The 18,840-nt window shown below is 39.1% G+C and overlaps 2 protein-coding genes across 3 annotated transcripts in view; both read left to right on the top strand.

Annotated features, from left to right (window-relative positions):
- Positions 1–71: 71 nt before the first annotated feature.
- endouc (endonuclease, polyU-specific C) lies at positions 72–4,952 on the top strand. The gene is made up of 8 exons (XM_044192552.1): positions 72–215; positions 437–493; positions 583–682; positions 760–871; positions 989–1,110; positions 3,869–3,981; positions 4,151–4,301; positions 4,435–4,952. The coding sequence occupies exons 1-8, from the start codon at positions 205–207 to the stop codon at positions 4,711–4,713; spliced, it is 945 nt and encodes a 314-aa protein (XP_044048487.1). The 5' UTR covers positions 72–204; the 3' UTR covers positions 4,714–4,952.
- A 786-nt stretch (positions 4,953–5,738) lies between these two features.
- The window catches only part of polr3b (polymerase (RNA) III (DNA directed) polypeptide B), a 28,835-nt gene continuing 15,733 nt past the window's right edge, over positions 5,739–18,840 (top strand). For both annotated transcript variants that reach the window (XM_044192544.1, XM_044192543.1), the window contains exons 1-15: positions 5,739–5,924; positions 6,187–6,219; positions 6,798–6,854; positions 6,942–7,006; positions 7,094–7,169; positions 7,858–7,958; positions 8,238–8,329; positions 8,422–8,539; positions 9,243–9,351; positions 10,210–10,332; positions 13,794–13,910; positions 13,996–14,130; positions 15,339–15,500; positions 16,792–16,992; positions 17,997–18,159. In XM_044192544.1, coding sequence (XP_044048479.1) covers positions 5,853–5,924; positions 6,187–6,219; positions 6,798–6,854; positions 6,942–7,006; positions 7,094–7,169; positions 7,858–7,958; positions 8,238–8,329; positions 8,422–8,539; positions 9,243–9,351; positions 10,210–10,332; positions 13,794–13,910; positions 13,996–14,130; positions 15,339–15,500; positions 16,792–16,992; positions 17,997–18,159 — 1,624 coding nt within the window. In that variant the 5' untranslated portion in view covers positions 5,739–5,852. The remainder of the gene's footprint in view (positions 5,925–6,186; positions 6,220–6,797; positions 6,855–6,941; positions 7,007–7,093; positions 7,170–7,857; positions 7,959–8,237; positions 8,330–8,421; positions 8,540–9,242; positions 9,352–10,209; positions 10,333–13,793; positions 13,911–13,995; positions 14,131–15,338; positions 15,501–16,791; positions 16,993–17,996; positions 18,160–18,840) is intronic.

The raw sequence follows: 18,840 nt of genomic DNA, 5'->3' as shown, positions 1-18,840 counted from the left end.
GTTAAAGTGCATCAATGAGACAAAGCGCCCTCTGCTGGCTACGCAATTAAAACGCGTGCACGTCAGAGCGAGTTTGTCCAGATTTGCCCATGCGCAGTTAATAGCCATCGTCCAACGCCTGCAGGGTAAGAAGTGCGGGTGGATAGTAGACCTGTAGTGAAACAGACAAGAGAGTACTCTACTGTAGTCCGAGCAAGAAGAATCATGGCTGCAAGGTATGTAGGCTATTTTTATTTTTAGCCAAACACTAATCTGAAAATGAATTTCATCCCTGTAGACAAGTTTAGTTTGGCCACATTGTTGCAGTTTGTAACACTGTGGTTTATGACTATGATGTTAGACAATAGACTAGATTAGGTCTTTGCCTTTGTTTTTTTTTATTTTACTCCACTGTTTGATGTATTTATAGAAAATGTGTCAAATGTGTGATGTACAGGTTCTGTGGAGTCCTTGCCCTTCTTGCAGTGTTTCTCAGTGGACTGAATGCATCAAGGTACAGTAGCCAAGAAGAACATTTCCCATGAATTCTTTGCCAGTATTTGTCAGTTTTCTGTATCTCTCCTGCCTGACTTTGTGTAACAGACCAGCTGTAAACCAGGAACTATCCAATATTTTCAATGAGCTGTGGAGGTTGGATGTGAATCGCATGACGCCTGGGATAGACTACACAATCTCTGTTCAGGTATGGAGCACACTCTTATTCAGACAACACTTATCTTCTGCTTTTACAAATATATATTCTGTGTTTGAACTGTCCAGGGTAGAGCCAGTTTTGTAAACCAGGGCAGCCATGTTGTCCAGGATCACGCCGCACAGCCTCTGTTCTCCAACGTTAATGAGAACAAACTGATGAACACAACCACCATCTCCCGTAAGTGTCTCTCTAACAGATGGAAATAGTTTTTCTCTTTCTGAGCCTAAAAATCCAGCTCATTTGCAAACTTCACTATAATAAATTAAAATTAATGAATCATTTCTGTGCCTGCAGGGTTCACAAAACTCCTGGACAACTATGAGCGGTCCACAGGCGTGACCGAACAAGTCACAACAGAGGAGCTGACAGAGATTAATCTCTTCCTGGATGCCGTCTTAGAGACAGAAGTCATGAAGGTACATTTGACATGTTACAACCAGTTGCACCTAACAAGCTATATACACTTTAAAAGTTATGTGACTAGTTTCTGTTGCACAACACCTCGTTTCTCACAACTGTTTGTTTTCAGTCTGGATGGCTCAGGCTTCTCAGAGTAAGAAGATGATGTATATAACATTTATTACAAGTTGTTTTGTTCCCCACAGACTGTTTCCGGTTTGTTGTTTTCCTACATTTTGTGGTTTGGAGACTGCAGCTGAACTCCAGGGGGAGTTTTGTCTCTTCCTGCCTCACTGCGGCACTGAACACATCATTTCATGATGTTAGAAAAAAATCTGAAACATCTGTGTGCAGCTGTGGAATGCTGTGCTGGGCTCGGCTGGGCTCCCCAAAGAGGATCAGTGGAAAAATGTGGACATGCAGTGTACTTGTTGTATTTGGAAGAAAGGCATGTTTGTTAGCTGGACCTGATGACTGTAGTTGACAACAGTTTTTAAGTGTTATCGCTCCTTCTCCAGATGACAATTATACATTTGAGTATTTGGTTCCCTCTGTTAATCAAGCGTGTTAAAAGATATAGGGACTTCTCATACCAACTATTTAGCTACACTATATAATTGTGGGGGAAAAATGGCCTTTTTCAATATTTTGTTTATTTAATAATCAGATTCAAAGATTTATTTGTCACATACACAATCATACACAGTACAGTGTACAGTGAAATACTGGTATAATCAAAGAAAGAAAAAAATAGAGACAAAGTGTTATCACATATCTAAAAAAATATATGCAAACAATAAAAATAGGAACATTTCAAAGAGGAAATTTAAGAAAAAGAAAAAGACTATGGACATACAGAAAAGATAAAAGATGTAGATGGAAGTCTCTATTATAAATAGCTCCCTGCAATCTGGTTGTGTCCCAGTTTATTTTAAACATGCAGTAAACATGTTAGTTGTTCAACTAACCTTGATCCATCACTTCCCAAAAACTATAGGCCTATCAAAGCTTTATATATCCAAGCTGCCTTTTATTTAAAAAATGTTAGAAAAAGTTGTTGCCAAACAGCTCACTGCCGTCTTGACTGAACACAACATTTTAGATCAATTCCACTGAAACAGCTCTTCTCAGGGTCTCCAATCACATAATGATGTCTTCTGATGTGGGTGAATGCTCTGTTTTGGTGCTGCTGGATCTTAGTGCAGCTTTTGATACTGTAGATCACAGCACCCTGACTGAAAGGCTTAGGCAGTGGGTAGGTGTCTCTGGGAGCACTGCACTGCACTGGTTCTCCTCCTATCTCTCAGATAGGAGTTTTTCAGCATTGTTTGGTCCCTACATGTCTAAAACCGCTGCTCTTTCCTGTGGTGTGTCTCAGGGTTCTGTCTTGAGCCCTATATTATTTTCTTTGTATATGCTTCCATATCATTAGCACATTTAAAGGTATCTCTAATCACTGTTACGCTGATGATATCCAGCTGTATGTCTCTTTTAAGCCTGATGAGACTGATAAACTGACCAGTTTGCACAATTGTCTGACTGCCATTAAGGACTGGATGGCTAACAATTTTTTACAGCTCAACGCAGATAAGACTGAGGTCCTTATTGTTGCTTCAGATAGCTTAGCTTACAGGGTTGCTCAGTGTATTGGGTCCCTTTCTCCGCTGTACAGTCCAATCTCAGAAATCTCGGTGTTGTATTTGATCAGGCTATGTACTTTGACAAACACAAATATTGCTAAACTCAGGGCTGTTGTATCACAACCGGAGCTAGAGATGATCATTCACGCTTTTATTTCATCCCGGCTAGACTACTGTAATTCCCTTTTCACCTGCTTCAGCAAGATGTCCCTGGACTGTCTACAATTGGTCCAGAATGCTGCTGCAAGGCTGTTGACCAGATCTAGCAGGTCGACTCACCTCACACCCATCTTATCATCTTTACATTGGCTTCCCATCAGGTTCAGGATTCATTTTAAGGTTATTGTTTTCACATATAGAACCCTGCATGGTCAGGGTCCTGAGTACATCTCTGACATGCTTCACCTGTATATCACCAGTACGTCACTCAGGTCTTCCGACCAGGGCTTACTGGTTGTCCCTCGCACTCGACTGAAAACAAACGGTGATTGTGCCTTGAAGTGGTGACTCTGACACTGTGGAATGCTCTTCCTATAGACGTACGTTCTGCGGTCTTTGTTGACGCCTTTAAAAAGCAGCTGAAGACTCTCCTATTCTCGCCTCATGTTGTCTAGTATTTGTAATCTTGTGTGTTTTTAAGGTCTGTTGTTGCTTATGTTTTTGTTTTTATTATTTTGGTGCTACTGCCTATTACCTTTCTCTGTAAAAAGTGCTATACTAAATAAACTTTACTTACTTACTTACTTAATATTTTCTCAGTGAGTGTCAGTAAATGTGCATTTCTCAAAAATGGAATAACTTTTTCAACAAAAACTAAAGGTTAACACATTCTTGAAACATGTTTCTGATAATGTAGGATCCTTTTATAACAGTAAAATGCCTATGGTATATTAAAATATTCTTTTAAAAGTCATTAAAAGATGTGAAGTTAAAAAGTGTATTATGAAGTTAAAAATAATTATATTTACAAACACATCTGAATATGTAGTATGTTTTGTCCGCGCAGGCCTATTTTTGTATTGAGTCAGCGCAACGGAGCTAAGCTGTGTCCTCCCATTTTGTTCATTTGATCTATTTTATGCTGTGAGAAAGTCTTGCACCAGAGTCGGGCTTCATAAATTTGATTTCTCCACAGCGGGCTCATAAGTACCTGGTGACCAAAGGACAGTCGAGCTCTAACCTGAGACAGTTTAAGAGCCAGCTGCGCTTGATCTGGTTCAACCTCTACCACAGACAGAGAAGCACAGGGTGAGCTGCTGAAACATCCTGCCAAACACCAGCACATGATCATGTCATTAAATTAGTGTGTGTACAGAAAGCAATCAAGGGATTTTCTACAACTGTGTGAAAGGTTATATAATTGTTTTGAAGTAATGTTTTATTTTGTGTTGTATTTCGAAACTAAAACATTCACCAGTCTCGACTCCAGTGGATTCGAGCATGTCTTTGTTGGAGAGACAAAATCTGGAACAGAAATCATTGGTTTTCACAACTGGATCCAGTTCTACCTGCAAGAAAAAAACAACCACTTGGACTACAAAGGATACAAGGCCAGGGAACATGACTTAGTAAGTATAACAGTTCATCAGACAAAGGAGACGCATTTCTTTCTGTCACAACATAAACTGTTGTCTTTAAAATCCACCCACAAGCGTATCTGACTTTATTCTGCTGAATTAATGTTCACGTTTCTGTCCACAGCCTGATCAAGACGACCACGTTCTGAACCTCCAGTTCAGCTGGCACGGAGTGGTGAAGCCCGTCGGCAGTGCCTTCATCGGGACCAGCCCTGAGTTTGAGATGGCGCTCTTCACCATCGTCTTCCTCATGAACACGGAGAGGAGCACCACAGTGCTGGTCAACATCGACCAGTGTCAGATGGAGCTGGTGGTCATCAGACACGGACGCTCCCTCGGGACGGCGTACCCCAAACTGCTCAGCAGCAACAGCAGACATGTCAGGCAGCAGCACTCACACTGATGTGATGATGCCCAAGAATCTGAGGCACAAATGTACTGTGGTTTGGTTAAAACGGCACAGACCTACTTAGTATAGTGCAGGACATAGATGCGTACAAGTCTGTGATCTTTATCAGGACCATTGTAAACTTGATTAATTTGTCAAAAGCTAATTCAATAAAAGTAATTGATGCTTTTTAAAATCAAATATTTGATGTGTTTATGTCCTCAGCAAATAAAATGACTTTCATTTGTAATACATTTAAGTCACGTCTTTGCAATGTTGTAATGAATGAAGTTGTGAGTATGTGGACGAAATGCTCAAATCCTTCAGTAAAAGGGGCAATAACATAACGATGAAGTACCCCATTACATTCGATTATTGTACATAACTGGCCCTAAAATGTTCTTAGCTATCAAAGAAGCATTAACTGGGAGGAATTATTGATAGATCATTGATGTATTAACGTGAGTCCAAGTCAAGTCACAAGTCTTCATAAGCAAATCGTCCTCATTTTTGTGACTGGAGTCTGACTCAATCCCAAGTCTCAAGTTTACCACTCTGATTCAGAGTGCTTCATTGTTTCCATTTCTGCTGCAACTTCCCTTGCCTTCGGGTGGCAGCAGAAGTTTCAGTAGTGGATATCTCCGTGGACAAGCCATCCGAATGGCTCCATACCACTGGAAGCAAGTGAGAAAATATTCTAAATAAAATTTTAATGTTTTTGTGTTTTACAATTGGGTGAACTGGCCATTTATCAGTAATTAGTAACGACAGCTGTAAAACAAATGTAGCAGAGTAAAAGTATACATAATATTTCACAAAACTGAAATATCCAAGTAAGGTATCAGTACTTCAAAATCACAATACCTGTCTAAATGTACTTATTTACCACCTCTGTTTATACTGATGTATATTTTTCACAGACTCCTGCTAGATAACCATACTTACATACACGGATCCTCTATACCCGATTATTGCAGAAGATAAAACTTCCACAATTATTACTAAAAGCGGAACACTCTGGTTGGCTGCGCCCGCACGGAAGTTTTACAGTGGGACACACGAGAGGGACGCACGCTGAGAGCGACTTCCGACGCCGTATAGCAGACAGTATGAGCAGAGTTTTTTGTATTTACTGTTGAACAGTAGTGATAACAATGGAGGTGCTTGGAGGAGAGTTTTGTAACATGACTCCTCAGGAGCTGGCGGCTCCTGTCAACACTGTAGCGGTGAGTTTGGAGGAAATAAAGGCTGAAAATTTCACACCACGAGTACAGAGAAGCTAACATGGTGGCTAGCAGCGCAGAGAAACATAACAAAGAGCTTCAGATACAGTGTGGAGGAGTGCATGAACCTAACACACAGACAGTGTGTCAGTTTGTTGTGGTTTGAGTGTTGAAAAGGGTCACATTTATTTACATTTTGTCAGGTTGCAGCTTGAAGACCAGTAAAACTTAATGTTTTTTGGGTTGTTTGCCATTTTTTTGACAGGAAAAATGGAAACTGTTACCAGCCTTCCTGAAGGTAACAGCACACACCTTCATACACCTGCTGTACATTTTTTTCAGATTTTTTTCATACACTAGTCTATAAATCCTCTATCACGGTATATGTATTGTGATATTAATGTGTAAAAATACTTTCTGGAAAATCAACTGTGAAACTGTTTATGGATCTCACTAATAAGAGAAACTCTGTTTTTCTTTAATCTTGTGAATTAAATGCTTGACTAATAAGAAACTTCATCCCGTTAATGCCAAAATCATACTAAAATGTGATATTGCCTTAAAACCGTCCTGCTCGTTGATTTGCAGCCTTGCCTATAATGACCTCATACACCCAGTAATATTAAAGTGATAGATGCTAAGGTAAACAGTATGCAAGCAAGTGTGTGGGTACTGACATTGGGTCTGGATTTATGTTGCTAACTTGCAGAAATAATTGCAATAATTTCCAATTAAGCGTTTTATTTTTAATTTCCATTTTTTATCCGGTCACAGAAACTATTACAGTTACAGTTAATCACAAGCTGTATTTTATTTCACCGCGCATAACTTGTAGTTTCATAGGTCATTTTTTGACCTGTTCAATCTGTTTTCCAGGTGAAAGGACTGGTTAAGCAGCACATTGACTCATTCAACTATTTCATCAATGTGGAGGTAAAACATGAAGCCCAACATGAGTGTGTGCGTTACAGCTGTTTCAGCTGCGTCTTTATGTGAACATGAATGTTGTTTGTTTTCCAGATAAAGAAAATAATGAAAGCAAATGAGAAGATCACAAGTGATGCGGATCCAATGTGGTACCTCAAGTAAGTCTCCTGATGACCCACAGACATACATGTAGCAGCTTCTAGATTCAGGTGTGAGTTCAAAATATTTAAATGTTTTCCTTCCAGATACCTCAATATCTATGTTGGCATGCCTGATGTTGAAGAAAGCTTCAACGTGACCAGACCAGTATCTCCTCATGAGGTGAGCTTAGTTTGTGCGATATCAAAGGAAATACAAGGTTTTTAATGTAAACGTTTTTAAAGTTTGTCTAGCTGTAGTTCAAGATATTTTTTCATTAGAGACTATTTGTCAATTGACAGAAAATTAATTGCAAACAATTTTGATAATTGAGGAAGCAAACATGCCAAATAGTTGCTGGTTGTAGCTTCTCAAATGTGAGAACTTGCAGTTTTTCTGTTTTGTATAATTGTTAATATTTTTGGTTTTGGACGGTTGATCAGAAAAAAAGAGATGTCTGCCTTTTTTGAATATAATGGGACTATATGGCACTCGGCTTCTGGTGCTCAAAGTGCCAAACAAAATACATTTGAAAAACAGCAATTCCTTCCTGAAATCATGACCCGATTACTCAAGATAATCCACAGATTTGTTTCGAGCAGTTTAATCTAGGAACTAGTTTCTTTCTACTGATAGATTCCAGATGATTTCTGGAAAGAGACATTGCTCCTGTGGTTTTCAAATGTATTTTTTTAGCGCTTTGAGCACCACAAGCCGAGTGCTATATAGATGGATAAATAGCACTACAGGTAAGAGGGAAAATATGTATTTTTGATTTTGGGGTGAACTGTCCCTTTTAACCTATGATGACATCAAATGTCAGAACATTTCACTCTAAGATGCAGCTCATCCTTCCTGTTTGTTTCCACAGTGTCGTCTCAGAGACATGACCTACTCAGCGCCCATCACAGTGGACATAGAGTACACTCGTGGCAGTCAGAGAATCATCCGCAATGCACTGCCCATCGGAAGGTATCATAGTTTGTCTTTTTGTGTCCCACAGTGTCACATCCTGCCCAGGTGGCCTCATCTCTGACCTTCATAGTCAAAACTTTACAAGCCAAAAAGCCATTTCATCAGTCTGGATCCAACATCTTTTACTCACCTTTACTACCAATAAATGCTGCTCTCCTTTTACTTGTTTTAACATCTCTAAAACAATCAACAATCATATACAGTATAATATAATTATATATAAAGTAGTCTTATCCACGCTCTTGTTATTAATGTATTTCACTCTGCTTTTCTCAGGATGCCAATCATGCTGCGAAGCTCAAACTGTGTTCTCACAGGAAAGACGTCAATGGAGTTTGCAAAACTCAATGAATGTCCTCTGGATCCAGGTACACAGAATGAGAGCAATAATACAGTCTAATTATTATCAATTCATTATCGTAATAGTGATATATATGCACCATCTTGTATTTCTTCACAGGGGGTTATTTCATTGTAAAAGGTCAGGAGAAAGTAATTTTGATCCAAGAGCAGCTGTCCAAGAATCGAATCATTGTGGAGCAAGACAGGAAGGGTGCAGTTGGAGCCTCAGTTACCAGGTACTGTAACAACATCTCCCCTAATCATTCATTCATTCATGCATAAAAAGTATATCAGTCTTAATCCATGTCAAATGAGCTCTTGAATTGTGGTCATACATTCCTATCTTTTGCTTCATTTGCATTTCTAATAATCTATATCCAAAAAGTTTCTGTAGATGTTGACAGAACTCAAACATAACTCAGGCAGAGTTGCTTCTTTACAGTCCAAGAAATAGATTGTGTGAGTTGTGTGTAAATGTGCTTTCAAGAAATAGAGTTCTGGTTAAGGTTAAACTTCTACAATTTTTACATTTTCCCAATTATATTGTGCCCCATTCAGATATACTGTCAAATAGATTAAAAGCACAGTTTACAGAAAAAGATTTCCTCAAGTGTTTTAAGTGTTTAAGTATGTCTGACATAATGTTGGTATACAGGGGTATCTTGGTGTGTTACCGCCACCTGTAGATCAGTGGAATAATGTGAAACCATTAGCAGGAATGTGTATCGCACTTGCACGAGACACAAAACAGGGACACTGCTCCACAGCGCTAATAAAGGTTAAAAAGACCTGAAACTGCCTATTGTTGCAGTTGCAAGGAAGATATATTTTTAGTTTGTGTTGTTCTCAATAGTTTAGTTTACAGTTCTCATACTTGTCAAACCTTCTGTTTCTTCATCTGCTCTGATTTTTTTTTTTTAATCTTGTTTTCAACTCCAGCTCCACTCATGAGAAGAAAAGCAGAACTAATATGATTGTCAAACAAGGCAGATTCTACCTGAGACACAACACGCTGTCAGAGGATGCCCCAATTGCCATCATATTCAAGGTAAAAGAGTTGCTGATGAGCACTGACACAGCTAAGTGATGCTATGCATCCAGTAGGTGGTGCTACAAGACAGCTAGATGGTTTTGGATGAAGTTGTTTTGTTGATGTTGTTGCCCCAGAGACTGAAGCAAAAGCTTTCGTTTGTTACCAAAGTAACTTTATCTGATTAAATAACTAATTATCTTTCACTCTGTTTTACTACAGCTCCCTGAATTGGCTGTAATAGATGATTTCACACAACATAAATTAATTATGTGTTTAGTGAGAGGTTTTGTTGCAGCTTAGTTTGCAGTTAGAGGTCAGTATTTTCATTAATTCTTCTTCAGATTAGTTTTCCTGTGTCAGCCTTTGCTCCCAATGAAAATGTCATTTAGCCAGCTGGCTTCATTAACTTCTTTCCCCTCTGAGGACAAATTTCTCCAAGCATGTCAACTTTTGAGTGTCGAGTGTTTGGAGCTGAAGTTATTATCGACAGGACACAGTTTGCATGCTCGCTCTGTTTGCTGTGCACTTGTATATCCTGGGTGGCTTCTTTCCCGTCTCTCTCAGTGTTTGGCAGCGGCTGGAGAAACAGATCCAGTGTGGGACAGACAGATCAGTTCCCACAGCTTCACATTTCCATAAGCAAATGTCAGACAACCTTATGACTCCCAGTTCACCTCTCCCTCCCTGTATACACACACTTCTCCTCCTAATGTCTCCTGGCTCACCTCCTGTTCCAGTTACTAGTTGCAAAATGTCATTTCACCTCACTATAAGGTCTTTATGTGGTTATATGAATTAAATATTTAAATTATTCTTTATTTTAGTTCTTGCCATCAGTTCGCATCACACAGTCTTTGCTTGTCATTCACACAGGGTATGGGTGTAGAGAGTGACCAGGAGATCGTGCAGATGATCGGTACGGAGGAGCACGTTATGGCCAGCTTCGCCCCGAGCCTGGAGGAGTGTCAGAAGGCCCAGATCTTCACACAGACTCAGGTACCTCAGTGGTCCTTGTGTGCCAGGGCTGGGTGAAATCATTATTACAAAATTAAAATAATACTCCGCTCATTTTACACATAAGTCACAGGGAATCCTACTTAGCCTCAGGAGGGATTTACAAAGACTATGTAAATAATGCAGTCATTGTAACAAAATGTACAAGCCTCGATTGCTTGTGCTTTTATTAAACGATGTACATCAAAGGATGAAAATAAAACTGGTAATCATAATAAATGATGAGCCATAAATAAGTAATTTCACAGAAATTAGAAGACAAAAAAGAAAGATGCATTAAAATTCAAGTACAAAAATGAAAAGTGCATGATTAAAAAACAAACTTGGTGAGTAGAAGAAGAACTTTAGGGTTTACCTTGATGATATTCAGTTTACTATTTTTTTTAAAAAGAATCGCATTAAAAAAATTAGGAGGAAGAGAAAATAACCCTGATGTTATCAAGGGTTTCTCCACAAGAACTTGAGACTTTTGAAAGAACCTCTGTGGTACAAAATGTGAGTGTGCAGTTTGATGGGTGTGGGCATTTTCCAGGTAATATATGCAATTTGTTGCAGTATGGGAAAAGGAGGATCCAGCATTTTTTTATTTTGATCCATACAGGTACTAAATGTCAGGGTATCGCACTCTCTGTTGATTCTGGCTTTTTTTTTTTTTTACCACTTTCTTTAAACCTGTTTGTTGAAGGAGATAAGATACCACTCTCATATCTGTACAGTAAATATAAAGCTGAAGCCCAGCTGCTAGTTAGCTTAGCACAAATAAGGAGAAACAACCTAGCTCTGTCCAACTGTAAGAAAGCCCTCCTACCAGCCCCTCTAAAGCTCACTAAGCAGGGTCTCCGCTGGTTGCCTGGCAACCTCACAGTGATGACAAGACTCAGGAAATCACATAACCCCCTGTAAAACCACAACTTGTCATTCTAACTCTTTGGTTTTTGTACAGATTCAACCAATGAGTAACGTGTTAATTGCTGGGCTTTAGAGATGTTTGCAGGCAGATTTTGTTACCTTTGGACAGAGCCAGGCTAGCTGTTTCCCCCTGTTTCCACTCTTGTGCTAAACTAAGCTAACCGCCTGCATATTTAGCATACAGACATGGCATTGTTCATCTTATCATCTGTCAGCAAGAAAGCATATAAGCATAAATGTATAAGCATATTTCTCAGAATAGCTAAAAAACTATTAAAGTTTTTGTGTAAGACAAGAACATAAAGAGCTAATTTTGTTTGTTTTTAAATTACAGCTTGTTCATAATAATTGATTTGGACAACAGAAATTTGTAGTATGATAACAAGAAAACATATTACAGTATGATTCACCTGGAAGTCAATAAACAACGATATTGAATTATCAGCAAGCCCTAATATGTCCATGAACTTTGTCTGAGGAGCAGGATGTTGTTGAGACACAGAAACAAGTGACTCCTGCCTGTTGACATAAGGTATTTTCTTTGTCTCTGTGATAAGATGACTAAGATTTTGTCTTACCAGCCAGTTAAGTAATGCTTTTCATGGGTTATTCAGGAGCCTGCGTGTTTTCTTTGACATCTACAGATGAATGCAATCGGCCAATTTGTTTTTCATAAAGATTATGTTGTTAGAGGGACCACTGATGCATTGATGAGGCCATATTTGCTTCCTAGCAACCGGTCGCCGCAGCTCTCATGTTCCTCTGTCTGCCAGCCTCCATGATGTCTTTTCATGGTATTCATTGGGTCATTGTATTGTGCACAATGACGCCTAAATCTATATAATTAAAGGCAGATAAGGCTTAAGAAACATTTTTATCAGATTATGATAAGTAATCTGCCTAAACAAAATCTTTTTTTTTTTCTAGTGATATATACTTAGACATCAGAACTGAAGACACATGATTTCATCAAATAATTAATTTTTTTTAAATTTCTCTGAACTAAACAAGAACTTGCTTTTCTACACAGTTGCTCTCAGGGTAGTTATGTGTATATATAGTTTTATATATATTTTATGCATCATGGCGGACAGGGTGGGTGGTCTTGCAAAAACTCTCCAGTCTCATTAACCTTTGTGCTGCCCTTTCTGTAGTTCTGTAGAGGCCAGAGGCACGCTGACTCAGGTGTGGGTGGGTGTGCGTGCGTGTGTGCACGCATTTTACCCTTTGTGATTCACTTGACCTCTCACAATCTGATACATGCATGTTCTGTGCTCCTTCTCTAGAAAAATCCGCACATATTAATCATTTTACAATAACATAAACTTCAAAAACACTTACACCAAATGCCTTTAAATGCAGCAGTTGATTAACATATTGCTAACAGAACTATTGACCAGAGCTGTGTATTGAACCTCAATACCTTTTTGAATACCAAATCAAGTTTGTCTGCAGCATCGAATATCAAACTGTCAAGTATCAAAAGTTGTGGGTTTCCTAGTGGCTGAGGGGTCTAAGACCGTGACCATGTAATCGCAGCGTCCCCGGTTGGTCCTCCCTTCTCTCTTTTATCTGTCACTTTTTTACTGTCTGGTGTCAAAAAACGGCAAAATGTCCCACAAAATACCTTAATAAAAGTACAGAAAGTTGGCATCAAATGCCTGGTGAGAATCATTGACATGTTTACTTATTCTTTATTTGATCTAATATTTCCTGAGCTAAATCTAACTTGAGACTATATTTTGTGTTTATATTAATATATTTATATATATATTTAATATATTTAAGTTGTTTATTTAACATCGATGCATCAAGTTGTTTGCCACATTTTATTGAATTAAAAAAAAGCATTAACATTAACATGTTTATGCTCTGGTCTTGAACTAAAATATTTGAAAATCTGCAAAATGCTAATGATGTAATAATTACCATAATCCATTTGTAGTTCTCTGTGACATCTTTGTCTTGGCTGTAACTACTTTACTGGCTATAATTTGAAGGTTGGATCAAGGAGGTGCTGAACTGCATCAAGCAGGAGAAAATAGGATACTCTACTAAAGGCTCCCTAAAAAGTTTTTGCACAATCTAGAAGCTCCTTCTGGATTACTTAAAATACTTGTGCTTGATGCTGAGGATGGCTGATCACCCCACATCCCCTCCCCGACCTGGTGGTTAAATTATTAAATAATTATGTTTTTTTTTATTTATTTGTTATCTTTTTGCCTTCTGTTTTTTCTTTTTCCCATGTTTTTGTTGATGATTTTGTCAAGGTCTTATAGCTAAGAGGTTGGATTGGGTAGACGGGTAGATGGCGTTATGTTTGCTTTTTGCAAATGTTAAACATTTTAAATAAAGTTTGTGAAAAAAAGTTTATATTCCCCAAACTAAGGAATCAAAACAATTATTGTTTTGGTATTAGGTTTCAAAACTCAGATATCTTATTATTACCAATACTCAGCTCTCTGAGCTTGACTGCTCTCTCTCTCTCTCTCTCTCTCTCTTACCTCTGCTGTATCTGCTGCTCTGTGTTTCAGGCTCTGAGGTACCTTGGGAATAAAGTACGGAGACAGCGCATGTGGGGAGGCCCCAAGAAGACCAAGATGGAGGAGGCCAGAGAGCTTTTGGCGTCTCTTATCCTCACACATGTGCCTGTATGTTAACAGACAGATGGGAAAATTTGGATTATACTCAGAATATTCCACAAAAAAAAAAGATCATTTTGTATTTTGTCTGTAGGTGAAAGAGTTTAACTTTCGGGCTAAGTGTATTTACCTTGCTGTGATGGTGCGGAGGGTGATCCTAGCTCAAGGGGACAACAAGGTGGACGACAGAGATTACTATGGCAACAAACGTCTTGAGTTGGCTGGACAGGTAAGCCTCTATGCACACGCATATAATGCCATATTTAATCCGCCATTCAGTCAGTCTTCTTATATTTCACATTACGTGACAAAAACATGCAGGTCCATTAAATTCAGTTTATTTGTTAATTTGTCAACTGATCAACAGGAAATTATAAATGAGCCAGACTTCAGTTCTGACATTAAAAGGCACCCTGTTGACGTGGGTGTTTATTCATTTCATTCATTTCTGTCAACTGAAAGGTGTTTACTTCCTTTTCTTTACTCATAGAGCCACTAGAAAACACAACAGGCTTGATGCTTATTAATAATGCTTGCATAGAAAAGTACCAATAACGCTCACATGCTTTAGTGTGACTGGATCACAGCACTGGAGCGGAGGACAACGGCTGCTCCAGCCCTGATCTCTCACCTGCGTCTTTGTTCCTGCCTCCTCCTTTTAATAAGACTCTCATTATTTTCCCTCAGCTTTGTTTTTCCCTGTTTTGTTTGCCCCCCTCCCCCTGTATTTCAGCCTGGCTTTGTCAGGAGAGAGATATGCAGTGGCACCAAAATCCAGAGGCTGTGGAAGCATGGGGATTTTTCAGCACCGTGACAATAGAATTGCTGCCTTGACTGGAGCGATTGAGCTAATCCGCAGGCCCAGCTCTGATAATGTAATTACTGCTGTCTTAAGGCCTTTAATTTCCCCCCCAACCTGCTCTGTATAAGGAGCAGGAGATGGGAGGGAGGGGGGCCACAGAGCCCTCTTTCAATAGGGGGCTTACACACTAACAACGGCAGCAATCTCCTCACTCTCCAATTATGGTTCTCTGACATTCAACTAATTGGCCTGGCAGCGCAACGGAAGCTTAATTTCTTTATTAATTTTAAGCAGCGCTGCCTGTTTGTTTTGATGTATGCTAATGCACAGGTCGGGTGGGGGTTGTGAGAGAGGTTGCCTCCTGTAGGCTTGGCGGAGGAGGACAGCGACCTGGGATGAAGGCCAGGTCAGGCTTATCAGTGAGCCGGCACACCTGGTTATTAAATCTGACTGTACACACACCTCAGCACTGATTAGAGGCAGGAACAGATGTAGGGTGCCAGAACATCTGAGACTATGTGATGACGACTCTATCTCTGAAATTATTGTTCTTACTCAACATCTAGTTTGGAGACAAGTGAATATAGCAATCAAAAACGTTCTTACTGATGATGGTCTTTCTCTGTCCTTTCTAGCTCCTGTCTCTGCTGTTTGAAGATCTGTTTAAGAAGTTCAACTCTGAACTGAAGAAAATCGCTGACCAGATCATCCCCAAGCAGAGAGCAGCTCAGTTTGATGTGGTGAAGCACATGCGGCAGGATCAGATCACCAACGGCATGGTCAATGCCATATCCACGGTGAGTGTGCGTAAAACCGAGACCATAAATCTAAAGAAATAATTCTATAGAAATGATTCACCTCTCCCCCAGAGGAACCTGGTTCAAATTCTTATGCCAACAAACATCTGGCCTGCTGAAGAATCTCTGAGCAATGCACAGAGTTCCTGCCAGCTATGTCCTTTAGCTCTGTCTCTGTGGACAGTGTTTGGAGGTACGCAAGTAATTAGATATGTTTTGAACTTTTTTAAATTTACAAGAATCGTCATTCATCATTTGTTACTTTCACAAACGTGAACACAAACCTAAACTATTTTTTTAATTAACTTGTTTGTTTATTTTACTTAATTCATGTATAGTGTGATAAGAACTCTAAACTCAAGATTAACTTACTTAGATATTACCAAAGCTTTCAGCCGTGTCCTGCAGCCTTCTTCAGCTTAAGAAAGCTTTGGGAATAGCTCAGTAAGTGTACCTTGAGTGTAGTTTCCACAAAAAGAAAAAGATTGTTTTTACTTTAGATTTACCTATTAAACATCACTTTTGTCTCATTTGATTGGTAATTAACTTGAAATTACTCCCATGAGCTACTTTTGATAAAGATTAAAATTGTAACTAATCCAACTTTAGTTGCAGGAGGAAGTGAAGTAACAGGATAGTTTGAAAAGTTAATCCAACACTATCTGTGGAGGAGGTAAAACAAAAAAGTGAATGAAACCGAGGAATCAGTACTATTGCAATTATTATTATTATTATTATTATTATTAGTAGTATTATTATTATTCTTATCAGGTCTTTTACAGCTGTTTGATGGTTAGGTTTGTGTTTATTTGTACGTTCATGTAAAATGCTTTTTTTTCCAATACACAATGCAGTCCGAAATTTAGTGATCTATATTAAAACTGTATAAAGACCTCAGAACTAAAATCCAGTTTGCACTCACAAAATGAAACAGAAAGTCTGTCAGAATTTAAACAGGCATCATCGGACCTGAGACCACACACACCTCTACATATCACAGATAGCTTTTTGTGACTGTGGTGGCTGAGTCATTGCATGAATTTGATGTGTAGTGCAGCACAACACTGTGCAATTACAGCAGTATGATGTTAACGGGTGGAGGTTTTTGAAAGTCAGTAGTAATTTAATCATGCATACCCCTCCAATCAAAAAGCTTTTAAAACCCCAGCATAGTTGTTTTAAGCCTAATTAATATAATAATCCAAAATCTTTGAGTTCAGTTTTTACTTTTTGTTCAGGAAAATATATTAATAGGCAGGGTGATAAAGAATAGTGAACTTCCTGTCCACAGGGCAACTGGTCTCTGAAGAGATTCAAGATGGACCGTCAGGGTGTCACCCAGGTCCTGTCTCGACTATCCTATATTTCGGCTCTTGGCATGATGACCAGGATCTCCTCCCAGTTTGAGAAGACCAGGAAGGTCAGCGGGCCGCGCTCCCTGCAGCCATCACAGTGGGGCATGCTGTGTCCGTCTGACACCCCTGAGGGAGAGGTGAGTGAGCTGCAGCAGCCACACCTGACCAGTGAGCAGGTTATACTATATAACACGGCCTACTCGTCATCATGTCATTTTGGCGCTGACCATTATAAATATTATGTATTTTATCATCAGATAGAAGTTGTAAGGGGAAAAATTCTATTTTTATTGGTCTATGATTTACTCTGCTTCGACTGGGCCATATAGAAAAACAAGGTCTTCCTATCTCTAAATTTATGTTAGTACTCAGTGCTTTGTTTCAGTTAATGTAATTTAACAATGTAGTTTGTTATCTACATGCTAGAAACTCTCTGCTCTCTGTTCATCTTCAGATGTTGGGTTGTAATATGGTTTTATTACCCTTCAGATATAAATCAGTCTGTGAAAAGCTTGAAGACATATACATGCAGCACACCTGAGCATTTGCTAAATGAAACCATGTGCTGGAAAAGCACGGGTCACGTGACGTGTTGTCTTCTTTTTCCGATCAACACCGTATTCAATGTATAAAAAGTTCCATTAGATGACAAAGTGTTTTTTTGTGTAAGATAAAAGCACTACTTTATCTGTATCCTGGTTCCAGACTACACCCAGAAGGAAGGAAGGGAAGAAAGAGAGAGAGAGCTTGGAAAGCAAATATACTGCTTTAATTTCAAATACCAGTTTGTTGGCCTTCATTAATATCCATTGAACCTTCACAGTTGAGAAGATTTGATGTTTGTTTTCACCCTTATGATACTTAAAGACCATGAGCTATCCTTAAACACATAGTTATTGACAGGGAGGCCTATACAGAGCTGAAATCAGCCACATGTTACAGATTTACAGTTCTTGTTGTGGAGCACAGCCATTTGAAAATGCCATTAGATGTCCAATAAATATTGTTGTAAATTGATTTGGTGTGGTTTTCACAAAGACCTGTGGTGTGGCATTCTTGTGTCGAGTGTAGCGTCATTGGGTGTAAATACGAAGAAACATTAACATAATTTCTGTATGTGGTTTGAATCATTGTTTTGTAGGCCTGTGGTCTGGTGAAGAACTTGGCTCTGATGACCCACATCACCACCGACATGGAGGACGGTCCGATCATCAAACTGGCCTTCAACCTGGGTGTAGAAGATGTCAACCTGCTGTGTGGAGAGGAGCTCTCCTATCCGAGCGTTTTCCTCGTCTTCCTCAATGGTAAAACTCCTCCGAACCAGTAGAGCCTAATAATAAAAACACAGAGAGGATGCTGCTGCTTTAGATCACTTGAAAAGAAAGTCTAATCCTCCCTTTTTTTGAATGCATTGCTTATGAACATGAAGGGAAAATATATTGTTTAGTTTACAGAAGGCAATTTTGTATTTTGCAAGGAGGCTGATAAGTCATTAATTTCATGGCAGCAGTAGGTGTTATTCTTGAGTCAGAACGTGGCCCCTTAATTACTGTATATGTTTGTCTCACCACTGATAACTGTCAAAATTATATTAGCTGCCATACCGTTTAATTAGTTGTTAGCAGCAGGTGTCAAAGCCCTTCAGAGTGTGTTCACTGCAAATGTGCCCTCACACAGAGGCAGAGCACAGTGTCTCCTCTGTTCTCCATTCATTTGTCTGTCAGACTAGATATGAACAAACCCCTGCAGGCAGTTTGAGCTCTGCTTTCACCAGTTGTGGAGGTTCAGAGTACACTACTGTATACGCGTGCTGTTTCTCTTTTTTCTTTCTATTTAAAGTTTGTGGGCTTTTTGACTCACAATTTAACCCAAAAGTAGCATCTGCTCACTATTATTGCTGCGGTAACTTTAATTATCTGCTGCACCTTTTTGATCTGTTACGGATCTTTTTTTAGACTAGAGCTGAAACAATTAGATCTCAGACA

This window comes from Siniperca chuatsi, linkage group LG4, assembly GCF_020085105.1.
Source record: "Siniperca chuatsi isolate FFG_IHB_CAS linkage group LG4, ASM2008510v1, whole genome shotgun sequence".
Lineage (NCBI taxonomy): Eukaryota > Metazoa > Chordata > Actinopteri > Centrarchiformes > Sinipercidae > Siniperca > Siniperca chuatsi.
This window is presented reverse-complemented; position numbering and strand designations above follow the sequence as displayed.

Excerpts from the sequence above, each read along its gene's own strand:
- endouc (XM_044192552.1), top strand. Across the intron at positions 494-582 it reads AGTGGACTGAATGCATCAAG|ACCAGCTGTAAACCAGGAAC; the intron begins GTACAGTAGCCA and ends TTTGTGTAACAG. Across the intron at positions 1,111-3,868 it reads TAGAGACAGAAGTCATGAAG|CGGGCTCATAAGTACCTGGT; the intron begins GTACATTTGACA and ends ATTTCTCCACAG.